The 16587-nt window shown below is 41.8% G+C and overlaps 1 protein-coding gene across 1 annotated transcript in view; it reads right to left on the reverse strand.

The window, feature by feature from the left end:
• Nucleotides 1-121: 121 nt before the first annotated feature.
• The window catches only part of LOC122561984 (glypican-6-like), a 129182-nt gene continuing 112716 nt past the window's right edge, over nt 122-16587 (reverse strand). The window contains exon 6 of the mRNA XM_043714333.1: nt 122-2454. Within this exon, the coding sequence (XP_043570268.1) occupies nt 2240-2454 (215 nt within the window). The 3' untranslated portion in view covers nt 122-2239. The remainder of the gene's footprint in view (nt 2455-16587) is intronic.

Raw genomic sequence — 16587 nt, forward strand, 5'->3', positions numbered from 1 at the left:
TCCTCATGTAAGAAATTTAAACCGATTTTTCAATTTGAAAGCAATTCTAAATGGGGGGGGTCGAGATGAAAGCTATGCAGATTCCAGATGTTCCGATTTTAGTATAACACAAATAACCAAATTTAACATTCACACATTTACTCAAGAATGTTTTGCATTCAGTGCTGACATTTCCCACCATACATGTTTTGTAACATCGTCAAAAGGCCAATCACTATAAATGTTTCACAACTTACATCAGGATATTTTGTACTTTGCTTAAAAATGAACTAACAATTCAATAAAATCAGTTAAATGATTAGTCTCAACAATAAAATATAAATCCTGGAATTATAATAGGCTTTTGCAAGATGAATGAAAGTAGAATTCAATAGTCTGTCTTAAGTGATAGCATATGACACAGCAGGCATTTTGACAGTTGGCTGTCCCTCAGAACCATGTCATTATTTTGCTGGTCTTTAGCTGAATTTCAGCCAATGAATGGATATTTTAGACACAATCATCCCTTCCCTTCCAGAAAGCCAGAATTAAATTCTACCTTGTCTAACTAAAAGGAACAGCAAACCTCAACACCTTCAGATAGTTGAGCTATGCACTCAGCAGTGTCTCAGCTATGTACAATCTATTCTCTCAGAAAAAAATCTATTTCAAACTTAATAACTACTTGCTACAGATAGGAAACTCCAAAGGATAATTTATCAACAGCAAATGTGTACCATTAGTCTTCTGTTGACTGAAAAAAAACTGTTGAGATTACTGAACAGAATTTTAGAAAACAACGTATTGACCCTGAGCTAGCAATTACAAGTATTTAAAATTTTGATATAAAGATAAATTCAATATTATAATGAAAGCAGGAATCAAAACAAAATTTATATTTGCATTCAGACTCTGCAGCTAAAAATAAATCCCAGGAAGATGCTACTGGCCTTCAAACTGCAAAAAGTAACTCAGGCAGATGGCAAAACACAACACATGCCAGAATTAACTTTGAGATTTCTCTTATATAAAATTCAATTTCTCTACATGTCAACAAGCACTGTTAACATATGGCCAAATTCTTGTGCTTGTGCTGCAGTCTCTTTCCAACACTTCTAAGATCACCTCTTAAAGGTTCCAATGTCTTGCTTTATTAAAGGGCTCACTAATCTCAGCTCTAATCATTCTGCAAATATGTAGAACCAAAATAAATTACAAACTTATACTGAGTGTCTAGCAGATTTCTCAACTAAATAACAGGTATGTTTGTGCATTGATAGGTGCAGCATTATTCCAAATAATTTCATGATGTCTATGATTGCTTTTGTGCAGATCCTCATCATGAAATGCAGAGGGTAGAATTTAATCTTGGTGACAGGCTTTTGTCCAACAATTGGAGAATTGGTAGAAGTCCCATGTCATCTTCTTTGGGGAGTCCACTTAAGTGGTCGGCCATTCAGAGGCTAGCAGCTTGTTACTGCTGTCAGAACCACTGGCAGCAATGCATCTATTAGATGTCTAGAATACCAAGGGATCACAAATCAAAGTGAGTGAAGGTTGCTGGGTGCGGTGGAAAGTGAAGTTGGTAGAAAGGGAAGTTGGAAGAAAGGGTAGGGAGTGGAATTGGTAGCCCTTCCCCTTCTTAATGTTAGATGTTGCTTGTACAGGCACCAACTTTCAGTGAAGGGAACACCCCTCACCACTCCCTGCTGAAAAGCTCTCTAACAAAGTTGATACAATTTGCTTGGTCTCCCTGCATGGCAAGTGCCCTGTCAGCTTCTGTTCAAACACAAGTGGCTGCAGGTTGAAACCCTCAAACAGATATTAATTGCGTGTGGAGGACAGAGGCAGTGGGGTTCCCATCTGCAACCCTCCTGGCTAATTAAGTGCCTCCCATTGGCCCCTTTGGGGGTGGGGTGCATTAGAGTCCATTGATATATTTTCTTACACAAGATCCTGATATCTTCAACAAAGTAAAATGAGAATGAGTTTAAAAAATGCATTAAAGATTCACTAACTGCAGGCCTGCGTTTACTTTGAAATTCATATGTTAAAGTGAGAAAGTCCTGTGTTCACTTAAGCACAACGACAAGATTCAGTGGTGCCAATGGCAATCTGAAAACAAATAAAGCAGCAACCATGCATCATTATTGAGACATTAAAAGAAACACTGAAATTAAAGTCAAAGTCACAATGATATAAGTCAGAGTAATTTTAAAAAATAGCCATGTGCAAAGACTCTTCTCAGCAACTTGTGAGATTACCGCAACTGTTGCTCTAAGATTATTATCAAACAACTCATAAGTAGAACTTGTAGAGAGAGTCTAATGCAGTGAGCAGTATCTTTGGGAGCAATTTTCTTGGGTTCCACGGGGCCAAAGACCATAGGAGCATCTGTACTCATGAACTCAAACTCCGACTGACAATCCAACCCAAAACAGCCACTTCCACTTTCTTCACCACTGCTTTCATCACCTAAGGGAAACAGAACAATTAGAAGTTATTCTCAGATATTCATCACGCAAATATAACATTTGTGTGACCCCTTGGCTTCAATTAAACAATAAAAACAAAAATCAATCTACAATGCTTGTAATCTGCTAGAATATTAAAATAACAGAAATGCTATTGGAGCTGCAAACATCCAGACAAGTAGGGATGAGGGGATGAGGGGCCTCTTTCCATGCTGTGAAAACTCTATGACTCTATTTTCCTGATCTAACTTCAGATGGTGGGCAGACTTGGAGACAGGAGGTGAGTTACTTGCCACAGAATTCCAAGTGCTTGATCTGCTCTCATAACAAAAGAATTTGAATGGCTGGTCTAGTTCAGTTTCTGCTCAATGGCAACCCTCAGGATGTTGATAGTTGGTGATGTGGTGATGGTAATGCTGTTGAATATCAAAAGGTGGTCGTTACATTCTCTTGTTGGAGATGGCCATTGCTTCACAGACAGGTGGCAAAAACGTTACTTGAGAAATTGGGCAAATTAGGTGCTTGTTTTTGAGAGTTGCAGATTAATGGGTTAAACGGCATTTTTCTGTGCTGTAGATCACTATGGTTTTGAAGAATGAAACATGATCTCATTGATACCTATAAAATATTTAAGAGGGATAAAAGCAAAATACTGCAGACAATGGAATTCTGAAACAAAGTGAAAAGGCTGGAGAAACTCAGCAGATCTGACAGCATTGGGTGGATGAGAAATAGAGTTAGCATTACAACATGAATACGGTCAGCTAAATTAACTCAGCCTCCCTATCCCTGTATTCGAAACACAGTAAAATTAAAATATTCAATTACTCTCAAAATTGACTCTTTGGAATTGTCCATGACTGAAGGTAGCATAAAATGACTGCTTGTGGTTTTTAGCTGACATAAGATGGCTGAAAAGAATTGTTAATTGAGGCAGCAATTCTAGAGTTAGAATCATGGCCTTGATACACATGGCAACCATATAAGATGCTTCACAGAAGTCTTAGTGGGAAAGAGAAAATATGTTATTTAGTAAAGTGTAGAAGGGAAAGTTGATCCCATCATAATCAAAGATGGTTCCTAAAGAAGGGTTACACCTGAAACGTCGACTTATCCACCTCCTGATGCTGCCTGGCTTGCTGTGTCCCTCCAGCCTCCTGCCTGTCTACCCACCATAATCAAAGGCTTTTCAAGTAACTGCCATTACACATAATATATGTAGACATACTGAAATTGTAAGTGCAACTAATAAATTAGCATTAAGGAATTTAGATAATTCTATACGCTGAACTTTAAGTTAATATTGGGAGGGCAATCAGGCTGCAATCAAACCTCTATTCTGTAGCTTTTGCAGGCACAGTCCTTGTGAGTCACCGTTCAAAAACCATTTCAAACTTTGGTTTTGCTTCTTTTGTCTCCCTATGAGGCCCCAGTTAACATTCATATGCCATCTGTTTAAGCATCTGTTTCTCCAGAACCAAAACATCTAGAGCATTATTTGAAAAAAGTCAACCTGCAAATTAACTTGCAGGCCTAACCTCAAAGCTAATATCAGATTATTTGTTCTTTCTTTTTTAAACAAGTTGCTGTTCAACGTCAAAAGATTGCAAAGAACAAAGAAAATTACAGCACAGGGATAGGTCCTTCGGCCCTCCAACTCTGCACCGATCCAGATCCTCTATCTAAACCTGGCGCCTATTTTCTAAGGGTCTGTATCCCTCTGTTCCCTACCCATTCATGTACCTGTCTAGATTCATCTTAAGTGACACTATCGTGCCTGTCTCTACCACCTTCGTTGGCAATGCATTCCAGGCATCCAACACCCTCTGCGTAAAAACCTTGCCATACGTATCTCCCCAAAACTTTTCCCCACTCACTTTGAACTCTTGAGCCCTAGTAATTGAGTTCTCCACTCTGGGAAAAAGCTTCTTTGCTATCCACCTGGTCTATGCCTCTCATGACTTTGTAGACCCCAATCAGGTCTTCCCTCAATCTCCATTTTTTTCTAATGAAAATAATTCTAATCTACTCAACCTCTCTTCATAGCCGGCACCCTCCGTACCCGGCAACATCCTGGTGAACCTCCTCTGCACCCTCTCCGAAGCATCCACATCCTTTCGGTAATGTGGCGACCAGAACTGTATGCAGTATTCCAAATGTGGCCAAACCAAAGTCTTATACAACTGTAATGCGACCTGCCAACTCTTGTACTCAATACCCCGTCTGATGAAGGAAAGCATACCGTATGTCTTCTTGACTATTCTATTGACCTGCGTGGTCACCTTCAGAGAACAATGGACCTGAACACCCAAATCTCTCGTACACCAATTTTCCCAAGGACTTTTCCATTTACCGTATAGTGAGCTCTTGAATTGGATCTCCCAAAATGCATCACCTTGCATTTGCCCGGATTGAACTCCATCTGCCATTTCTTTGCCCAACTCTCCAATCTATCAATATTCTGCGTTATTCTCTGACAGTCCCCTTCACTATCTGCTACTCCACCAATCTTAGTGATATCTGCAAACTTGCTAATTAGATCACATATACCTTCTTCCAAATCATTTATGTATTTCACAAACAACAGTGGTCCCAGCACAGATCCTAGTGGAACACCACTGGTCACAGTTCTCCATTTTGAGAAACTCCCTTCCATGACTACTCTCTTCCCTGTTGCCTAGCCAGTTCTTTATCCATCTAGCTAGCACACTGTGGACCCTATGCGACTTTACTTTCTTCATCAGCCTATCATGGAGAACCTCATTAAACACCTTACTAAAGTCCATGTATATGACATCTACAGCCCTTCACTCATCAATTAACTTTGTCACTTCCTCAAAGAATTCTATTAAGTTAGTAAGACATGACTTTCTCTGTACAAAACAATGTTGCCTATCACTGATAAGCCCATTTTCTTCCAAATGGGAATAGATCCTATCCTTCAGTATCTTCTCCAGCAGCTTCCCTACCACTGACGTCAGGCTCTATAATTATTTGGAATATCCCTGCTCCCCTTCTTAAACAAGGAGACAATATTAGCAATTCTCCAGTGCAAGGATGATGCAAAGATATCTGTTGAGGCCGCAGCTATTTCCTCTCTCACTTCCGTCAGTCACCTGGGATAGGTCCCATCTGATTCTGGGGCCTTGTCTACTTTAATGCCTTTTAGAATACACAATACTTTTTCCTTATGCCGATTTGACTTGGAGCACTCAAAGATCTATCCCTAACCTCAACATCCATCATGTCCCTCTCCTTGGTAAATACCAATGCAAAGTACTCGTTAAGAATCTTACTCATTTTCTCTGACTCCATGCATAACTTTCCTGCTTTGTCCTTGAGTGGACCAACCCTTTCTCTAGTTACTCTCTTGCTCCTTATATATGAATAAAAGGCTTTGGGATTTTTCTTAACACTGTTTGCTAAAGATATCTCATGACCCCTTTTAGCTCTCTTAATTCCTCCTTTCAGATTGGTCCTACATTCCCGATAATGCTCCAAAGCTTCGTCTGTCTTCAGTCGTCTAGACCTTATGAATGCTTCCTTCTTCTTCTTAGCTAGTCTCACAATTTCACTGGTCATTCTTTCTTCCCTTATCTTGCCATTTCTATCACTCATTTTCACAGGAGCATGTCTCTCCTGCACTCTAATCAACCTCTGTTTAAAAGCCTCAGTGTTGGGGCCCACAGCTGTTCACTTCATATATTAATGATCTGGATGAAGGGACTGGAGGTATTCTAGCGAAGTTCGCCAATGATACGAACTTAGGCGGACAGACAGGTCGTACTGAGGTGGTGGGGAGGCTGCAGATACATATAGACAGTTAGGAGAGTGGTCCAGGAAATGGCTGATGAGGTCTTGCACTTTGGAAAAAAGAATACAGGCATGGATTATTTTCTAAATAGTGAGAAAATTCATAAAGCCAACGTACAAAGAGATCTGGGAGTGCTAGTCCAAGATTCTCTAAAGGTTGACTTGCAGGTTGAGTCAGTGGTTAAGAAAGCAAATGTAATGTTGTCATTTAACTCAAGAGGTTTGGAATATAAAAGCAGCGATATGCTTCTGAGATGTTATAAAACTCTAGCTAGGCCCCATTTAGAATACTATGTTCAATTTTGGGCCCCCACACCTCAGGAAGGACACACAGGCATTGGAGCATATCCAGCGGAGATTCACATGGATGATCCCTGGAATGGTAGGCCTAACATACGATGAATGGCTGAGGATCCTGGGATTGTATTCATTCGTGTTTAGAAGGTTGAGGGGAGATCTAATAGAAACTTACAAGATAATGCATGGACGCTGGGAATTTGTTTCCGGTAGGCAGGGAGACTAGGACTCGTGGCCACAGCCTTAGAATTAGAGGGGGTCAATTTAGAATGGAAATGAGGAGACATTTCTTCAGCCAGAGAGTGCTGGGCCTGTGGAATTCATTGCCACAGAACATAGTTGAGGCCAAGACATTAAATGTCTTCAAGGCAGAGATTGATAAATTTTTGATCTCACAAGGAATTAAGGGCTACGGGGAGAATGCAAGTAAGTGGAGTTGAAATGCCCATCAGCCATGATTAAATGGCGGAGTGGACTTGATGGGCCGAATGGCCTTATTTCCACTCCTATGTCTTATGGTCTTCCTTTAGGACCACTCTCCTCTTTGTCCAGGAGTATTCTAAAACTTACAAAATTGTGATCACTATTCCCAAAGAAATCCCCTACTGAAACTTTAACCACCTGGCTGGGCTTATACTCCAACACCAGGTCCAGATCTGCCCTTTCCCGAATTGGACTATTTATAGACTGCTCTAGAAACTGTCCTGTGTGCTCCTTAAAAATTCTGCTCCATCCAGACCTCTAACACTAAGTGAATCCAAGTCAATGTTGGGAAAATTAAAATCTCCCATTACCACCACCATGATGCTCCTACATCTTTCCATAATCTGTTCCTTATTCATATATCCATCCAGATGTCTTTTAAATGTTCCAATTGTGCCAAGCTCCACCACTTCCTCTGGCAGCTCATTCCATACACATACAACCATCTGCAAGAAGAAGTTGCCCCTTAGGTCTCTTTTACTTCTTTCCCCTCTCACCGTCAAACTATGCTCTCTAGTTCTGGACTCCCCCACCCCAGGGAAAAGTGTTTGTCTATTTATCCTATCCACGCCCCTCATGATTTTATAAACCTCTATAAGGTCAGCCCTCAGCTGCCAATGCTCCAGGGAAAACATCCCCAGGCTATTCAGCCTCTCCCTATAGCTCAAATGCTCTAACCCTGGCAACATCCTTTCTGAACCCTTTTAAGTTTCACAACATCCTTCGGATAGGAAGAATACCAGAATTGCACGCAATATTCCAACAGTGGCCTAACCAGTGTCCTGTACAGTCACACCATGACCTCCCAACTCCTGTACTCAATACTGTGACCAATAAAGGAAAGCATACCAAATGTCTTCTTCACTATCCTATCTACATGTGACTCCACATTCAAGGAGCTATGAACCTGCACTCCAAGGTCTCTTTGCTCAACAGCACTCCCTAGGACCTTACCATTAAGAGTATAAGTGTATATGATTTGCTTTCCCAAAATGCAGCACTTCGCATTTTTCTAAATTAAACTCCACCTGCCACTCCTCAGCCCATTAGCCCACCTGATCAAGATTCTGTGGTAATCTGAGGTAATCTTCTTCGCTGTCCACTACACCTCCACTTTTGGTGTCATTTACAAACTTACTAATTATACCCCTTATGCTTACATCCAAATGACAAAAAGTAGTGGATCCTTATGGTACCGATCCTTGTGGCACTCCACTGGTCACAGGCCTCCAGTCTGAAAAACAACCCTCCACCACCACCTTCTGTCTTCTACCTTTTAGTCAGTTCTGTATCCAAATGGCTAATTCTCCCTGTATTCCATGAGATCTAATCTTGCTAACCAGTCTCCCATGGGGAACCTTGTCGAATGCCTTACTGAAGTCCATATCGATCATGTCTACCGCTCTGCCCTCATCAATTCTCTTTGTTACTTCTTCAAAATACTCAATCAAGTTTGTGAGACATGAATCCCCATGCACAAAGCCATGTTGATTATCCCTAATCATTCCTTGCCTTTCCAAATACATGTACATCCTGTCCCTCAGGACTCCCTCCAACAACTTGCCCACCACCGATGACAGGCTCACTGGTCTATAGTTCTGTGGCTTGTCCTTACCACCTTTCTTAAATAGTGGTACCGTGTTAGCCAAACTCGTCTTCCGGTACCTCACCTGTGACTATCGATGATACAAATATCTCAGTAAGGGGCCCGGCAATCACTTCCCTCGCTCCCATAGACCTCTAGGGTACATCTGATCAGATCCTGGAGATGTATCCACTTTTATGCATTTCAAGACATCCAGCACTTCCTCCTCTGTAATATGGACATTTTTCAACGTCATCATCCATTTCCCTACATTCTATATCTTCCATGTCCTTCTCCACAGTAAACACTGATGCAAAATACTTGCTTTGTATCTCCACCATCTCCTGTGGCTCCAAACAAAGGCCGCCTTGCTGATCTTTGAGGGGCCCTATTCTCTCCCTAGTTACCCTTTTGTCCTTAATATATTTGTAAAAACCCTTTGGATTCTCCATTACCTTATTTGCCAAAGCTATCTCACGTTCCCTTTTTGCCCTCTTCAGTATACTCCTTTATACTTTTCTAAGGATTCACTCAATCTCTACTGTATATCCATGACACATGCTTCCTTCTTTTTCTTAGTCAAACCCTCAATTTCTTTAATCATCCAGGATTCCATAATTTATAACTATAACTTAGTTACGTTTAGTTTAGCGATGGAAACAGGTCAAGAGTTATCGATGGGGCAAGGGCAATTATAATACGATTAGGCAAGAATTAGGATGCATTGAATGGGGTAGCAAAATGCTGGGGCTACAGACAATGGAAATGTGGAGCTGGTTTAAGGAACAGATATTGGGTGTCCTTGATAGGTATGTCCCTGACAGACAGGGAGGAAGTGATAAGGGAACCGTGGTTACTACAGAAATTGCATCTCTTGTTATGAAGAAGAAGGAGGCTTATGTGTTGTTGAGGCAAGATGGTTCAGATGAGGTGATGGAGAGTTACAGATCAGCTAGGAAGCATTTAAAGAGAGAGTCAAGAAGAGCAAAGAGAGGACACGAGCAGTCTTTAGCAAATAGAGTAAAGGAGAAACCTAAAGCTTTCTATAGGTATGTGAGGAATAAAAGGATGATTAGGGTAGGAATAGGGCCAATCAAAGACAGAAGTGGGAAGTTAAGTGTGGACCCTGTGGAGATTGGAGAGGTGCTAAACGAACATTTCTCATCAGTTTTCACTCAGGAAAAGGAGAATATTGTAGAGGAGAAGAATGAGGTACGAGATATTAGACTAGAAAGGATCGAGGTTAGTTACGAACAGGTGTTCTCAAATCTGGAAGGAGTGAAAGTAGACAAGTCCCCTGGACCAGATGGGATTTATCTGAGGATTCTCTGGGAAGCTAGGAAGGAGATAGCAGAGCCCTTGGCTTTGATATTTGAGTTGTCATTGCCTACAGAGTACCAGAGGACTGAAGGATTGCAAATATTGTGCCCTTGTTCAAGAAGGGCGGTAGAGATGACCCAGGTAATTGTAGACCAGTGAGCCTTACTTCTGTTGTTGCAGATGTTTTGGAAAGGATTATAAGAGATAAGATTTATAATCATCTAGCAAGCAACAATTTGATTGGAGATAGTCAACATGATTTCGTCAAGGGCAGGTCATGTCTCACAAACTTCACTGAGTTTTTTGAGAAGGTGACCAAGCATTAGATGAGGGTAGGGCAGTTGGTGTGATATACATGGATTTCAGTAAAGCCTTTGATAAGGTCCCACATAGTAGGCTGCTGGAGAAAATGCAGAGGCAGGGAATTGAGGGTGATTTAGCAGTTTGGATTAGAAACTGGCTTTCTGAAAGAAGGCTGCGAGTGATGGTTGATGGAAATTATTCAGCCTGGAGTCTGGTTACTGGTGGTGTGCCACAAGGATCTGTTTTGGGACCACTGCTGTTTGCCATTTTTATAAATGACTTAGATGCAGGCATAGGTGGATGGGTTAGTAAATTTGCAGATGACACTAAAGTCGGTGGAGTAGTGGACAATTTGGAAGAATGTTACAGGTCGCAGGGGGACTTGGATAAATTGCAGAATTGGGCAGAGAGGTGGCAAACGAAGTTCAATGCAGCTAAATGTGAGGTGATTCACTTTGGGAAGAATAACAGGAAGGCAGAGTACTGGGTCAATGGAAAGATTCTTGGTAGTGTGGATGTGCAGAGGGATCTTGGAGTCCATGTACATAGATCCCTGAAAGTTGCCATCCAGGTGGATAGTGCTGTTAAGAAGGCATACGGTGTGTTAGGTTTCATTGGTATCGGGATTGAGTTCCGGAGCCACAATAACATGCTGCAACTATACAAAACGCTGGTGCGGCCACACTTGGAATATTGTGTACAGTTCTGGTCCCCATATTTTGGGAAGGACGTGGAAGCATTGGAAAAGGTGCAGAGGAGATTTAGGAGGATGTTGCCTAGTCTGGAGGGAAGATCTTAAGTGAAAGTCTTTTTCCTAGGATGATGATGTCAGCTTGTACGAGGGGATATAATTACAAATTGAGGGGTGATAGATTTAAGACAGATGTCAGAGACAGGCTCTTTAGGCAGAGAGTGGTAAGGGGATGGAATGCCCTACCTGCTAACGTAGTCAACTCAGCCACTTTAGGGAGATTTAAACAATCCTTAGATAAGCACATGGATGATTTTGGGATAGTGTAGGGGGATGAGCTGAGAATAGTTCATAGGAGGGCGCAACATCGAGGGCCGAAGGGCCTGTTCTGCGCTGTATGTTCTATTTTCTGGATTAGTGGTGCTGGAAGAGCACAGTAGTTCAGGCAGCATCCAAGGAGCTTCGAAATCGACGTTTTGGGCAAAAGCCCTTCATCAGGAATAAAGGCAGTTCGCTGTATGTTCTATGTTCTATGTTTTACTCCTTACACCTACCAGCCTTTCCTTTCACCCTAACAGGAATATACTGTCTCTGGACTCTCGTTATCCCATTTCAGAAGGCTTCCCATTTTCCAGCCCTCCCTTTACCTGCGAACATCTGTACCCAAAAAGCTTTTGGAAGTTCTTGTCTAATACCATAAAAATGAGCCATCATCCAATTTAGACCTTCAAATTTTAAATCTAGTGTATTCTTTTCCATCACTACTTTAAAACTAATAGAATTATGGTCGGTGACTCCAAAGTGCTCCCCCACTGACATCTCAATGACCTAACCTACCTTATTTCCCAAGAGTAGGTCAAGATTTGCACCTTTTCTAGTAGCTACCTCCTCTAGTAGGGTTCTTGCATTAAAACAAATGCACCTCAGACCACCAGTCTCTTTGCGTTCATCATCTGTTCCCTGCTTCCTCTTCCCCTTAGTCATACTGACTTCATTAACTTGTTCCTTACAGGTTTTAGTTACTACCTCCTTATTGTCTATTAACCTCCTCATTTGATTCCCATTTCCCCTGCCACATTACTTTAAACCATCGCCAACAGCATTTGGAAAAGCACCCTCTTGGACATTAGTTCCAGTCCGGACCAGGTGCAGACTATTCCATTTGAAGTAGTCCCACCTCCCCCAAAACTGATCTCATTGTCCCAAAAATCTGAACCCCTTCCTCCTGCACCATCTCTCAACACATGCATTCATCCTGCCTTTTCTGTCATTCTACTCTGACTAGCACGTGGCACTGGTAGCAATCCTAGAATTACTACTTTTTCGGTCCTACTTTTTAACTTGGCTCTTAACTCCCTAAGGTCTGCTTGGAGGAACAGGTCCTGCTTTTTTACTGATATCATTGGTGCCCATATGCACCACAACAGCTGGCTGTTCACCGTCCCCTTCAGAATGTTCTGTAGCCGATCTGAGACATTCCTGACCTGTGCACCTGGGAGGCAACATGCCATTTGGGAGTCTTGTTTTCAACCACAGAACCGCTTATCTATTCTCCTTACAATTGAATCCCCTATGATTATAGCCCTTCCACTCTTTTCTGCCCTTCTGTACAGCAGAGCCAGCCACAGTGCCATGGACCTGGCAACTGCTGCCTTCCCTGGTGAGCCATCACCCCCAACAGTATCCAAAACGGTATACCTGTTTTGAAGAGAGATGACCGCAGGGGACACCTACACTGCCTTCCTCCTCTTTCTCTGCCTTTTCGTGACCCATTCTCTTTCTCCCTCAGCAATCCTCATCTGCGGTGTGATCAATTTGCTAAACGTGCTATCCACGACCTCCTCAGCATCACGGATGCTCCACAGTGAGTCCATCTGCGACTCCAGAGTGTCATGCGGTCTAACAAGAGTTGCAGTTGGACACAGTCCAATTGATTTCAATTTGGATAGATGTGACACTCCGTCACATTACCTTCAGCTCTCCGCTCCAAGCCAAATATGAGAAAAAAAAGTCTTAGCACAGCGTTCATGGAGTTAAGGTGTTTCGTGTTTGGGGGAATCTGGAACGAGGAGGCACAATTAAAAAATAAGAGGGATACCAATTAGGACTGAGATAAATAGAATTTCTTTAACAGAGGATGGTGAGTCTTTGGAATTCTCTGTACCAAAGTGCTAATGAAGTCTCTTGGTATATTTCAAGTGCAGGTTGATAAATTCTTAATTCTTAATTATATGCGGGGTAAAAGCATTGAAGTGTTCGACCAGCCGTGGTCATATTAAATTATGATGGAGCAGCCTTGACAGGCTGAATGTCCTACTCATGTTCCTAAGCCTTATTGCACGTAGATAAGGTCTGCCTCAGTGTCTGAGGAATCACAAATGTGTAAATCAGCAGTGAATGTCCCCACCTCTGACCCAATGATGGAGGGCGGGTCATTAATTAAGCAATAATAGATAGTCGGACCTAGTACACTATCCTGAAGATGCAATGCACTGGGACTGAAATCATTGGCCTCCAACAAATCATCTCTATTTGTATTGGCTAAGATTCTAGTCAGTTGAGAGCTTTACTCCAATTCCAAGTGATTGCAATTTGGATAGATGTGACACTCAGTCAAATGTTGTTCTGACTGAGTGTCTCCTACCTCATACTTTTTCTATGCGTCACAACCCACTGGGGTAGTGCACTGTAAAACCCCACTATTCTCAGAATCATACCAAATTCTAAGGTTTGTTTTTAAAAAAGGTACACACAGTACCTCAATTTACCTGATTTTCAGACCATATTTTATAGAAAGCATGGACCAGGTTACGGTACGAAACAAAAATTAACTATAAATAATTAGATTACAGCAACAGATAACCAAATATATAATATAGGCAGATAACACTATTAACTGAAACTGTAGTCCTCTTATAAACTCCCATTTACATACAAACAAACAGGAAAAAGATTATTGGTGGAGGTAGAATCAAGTCAGTTCAGTGGCCTATGTTTCTTGATTCTAATCTTGAGATGATAAGTCTTTGGCTAACCGATCCTATGGTGTTAAGTTGTCTTCTAATAGCTCTTAAGTATTATAGAGTTACTAATTCACTTTGAAAACTTTTGTGAGTTATCAATTCAAAAATCAGAGCTCACAGAAACTATTGCAGAAAGAAAACCCTTTCAAGTTTAACTTGAACATTCACAATTAAAGTGAATTAATTAGTCATACTAATACATTGTAAATGGATAGGATATAGTTTGGATTACAGCAACACAACTGCAGGGTGAGTGGAGATAAGAACTGAATATCCAGGGGCATACAGTTCTTGGGAAGGACAAAAATTGCTGGTTAAAGAGGACTTTAGTGCAACAGTGAGTAAGGAACTTAGTTGCAGTGAAGTGGAATCTGTCTGAACATAAGAACCTGGAGCAGGAGCAGGCCATGTGGCCCTTTGGAGGAGAAAGTGAGGACTGCAGATGCAATCCTTCCTGAAGAAGGGTTCATGCCCGAAACATCAATTCTCCTGCTCCTTGGATGCTCCTTGGATGCTGCCTGACCTGCTGCGTTTTTCCAGCAACACATTTTCAGCATCTGGCCCTTTGAGCCTGCTCTGCCATTCAATAAGATCATGGCTGATCTTTTCACGCCTTCAGCTCCACTTACCCACCCTCTCACCATAACCCTTAATTCCTTTACTCTTCAAAAAAATTATCTTAGCTGCAAAAACATTCAATGAGGAAGCCTCAAATACCTAATTGAGCAGGAAATTCCCCAGATTCACAATCTTTTGAGTGAAGAAGTTCCTTCTCAATTCAGTTTTAAATCTGCTCCCCCTAGTTTTGAGACTATATCCTCTTGTCTCTGCCTGTTAGTGTTAATACAGAGATACAGGCTACGAAATTAGATGGGATGGAGGATGATAAAGAAGAGGTTTAGCAATTTTGGAAGATCTGAAAATAGATAAGACCCCTGGGTCGGATGGGATTCCTCAGATTCTCTGGAAAACCAGGGAGAAGATTGCAGAGCCTTTGGCTTCAATCTTTGTCATCATTGTTGACAGGAGTAGTGTCAGAGCACTGGAGGATAGAAAAGTTGTTTCCTTGTTTAAGAAGGGGAGTCGGGACAATCCTGGTAATTATAGGCCAGTGAGCCTTACTTCAGTTGCGGGTGAGGTTGGAAAAGGATGTATGTGATAGGATTTATAATCATCTGGAAAGGAATAATTTGATTAGGGATAGTCAACACAGTTTTGTGAAGGGTAGGTCGTGCCTCACTAATCTTATTGAGTTCTTCGAGAAGGTGACGATACCGGTGTATGAAGGTAAGGTGGTTGATGTGGTGTATATAAACTTCAGTAAGGCATCTGATAAGGTTCCACACGGAAGGCTATTGCACAAAATACAGAATTTCGGGATTGAAGGTAATTTAGCGGTTTGGATCAGAAAGTGGCTAGCTGAAAGAAGACAGGGGGTGGTGGTTGATGGGAAATGTTCATTCTGGAGCTCAGTTACCAGTGGTGTGCTGCAAGGATCTGTTTTGGGGCCACTGCTGTTTGTCATTTTTATAAATGATCTGGATGTGGGAGTAGAAGAATGGGTTAGTAAATTTGCAGATGACATTAAAGTAGGCAGAGTTGTGGATAGTGCCGAAGGATGTTGTGGGTTGCAGAGGGACATAGATAAGATGCAGAGCTGGGCTGAGAGGTGGCAAATGGAGTTTAATGCGGAAAAGTGTGATGTAGTTCACTTTGGAAGAAGTAACAGGAATGCAGAGCACTGGGCTAATGGTAACATTCTTGGCAATGTAGATGAACAGAGAGATCTTGGTGTCCAGGTGCATAAATCCCTGAAAGTTGCCACCCAGGTTGACAGGGTTGTTAAGAAGGTATATGGTGTGTTGGTGTTTATTGTAGGGGATTGAGTTTCAGAGCCACAAGGTCATGCTTCAGCTGTACAAGACACTGGTAAGGCTGCACCTGGAGTATTATGTGCAGTTCTGGTCACCACATTACAGGAAGAATTTGGAAGCTTTGGAAGGGTTGAGAGGAGATTTACTAGGTTGCTGCCTGGTATGGAAGGAAGGTCTTATGAGGCTGAGGGAACTGAGGCTGTTTTCGTTGGAGAGAAGAAAGTTGAGAGGTGACTTAATCGAGACATATAAGATAAGCAGAGTGTTAGATAGGGTGGACAGTGAGAGCCTTTTCCCTTGGATGGTGAAGGCCAACACAAGGGGACATAGCTTTAAATTGAGGGGTGATAGATTTAGGACAGATATCGGGGTACTTTCTTTACTCAAAGAGTAGTAGAGGCGTGGAACAGCCTTCCTGCAAAAGTGCTAGACTCGCTGCCGTTAAGGGCATTTAAATGGGCATTGGACATATATATGGCTAGAACATAGAACATACAATATAGAAAAGTACAGCACAGATGTTATGCCTAATCTAAACTAAAATAACCTAACCTCTGCACCACTCAATTCACTGCTGTCTATGTGCCTGTCCACAGTGCTTAAGTGTCCCTAATGACTCTACTTTCACCACCACCACTGGCAACACATTCCACGCATTCAAAACTTTCCACATAAAGAACCTACCTCTGACATCTCCTCTACACCTTCCCCCTTATATCATAAAACTATGACCCCTCATGCCAGT

This window comes from Chiloscyllium plagiosum, chromosome 24, assembly GCF_004010195.1.
Source record: "Chiloscyllium plagiosum isolate BGI_BamShark_2017 chromosome 24, ASM401019v2, whole genome shotgun sequence".
NCBI classification, from domain to species: Eukaryota; Metazoa; Chordata; class Chondrichthyes; order Orectolobiformes; family Hemiscylliidae; genus Chiloscyllium; species Chiloscyllium plagiosum.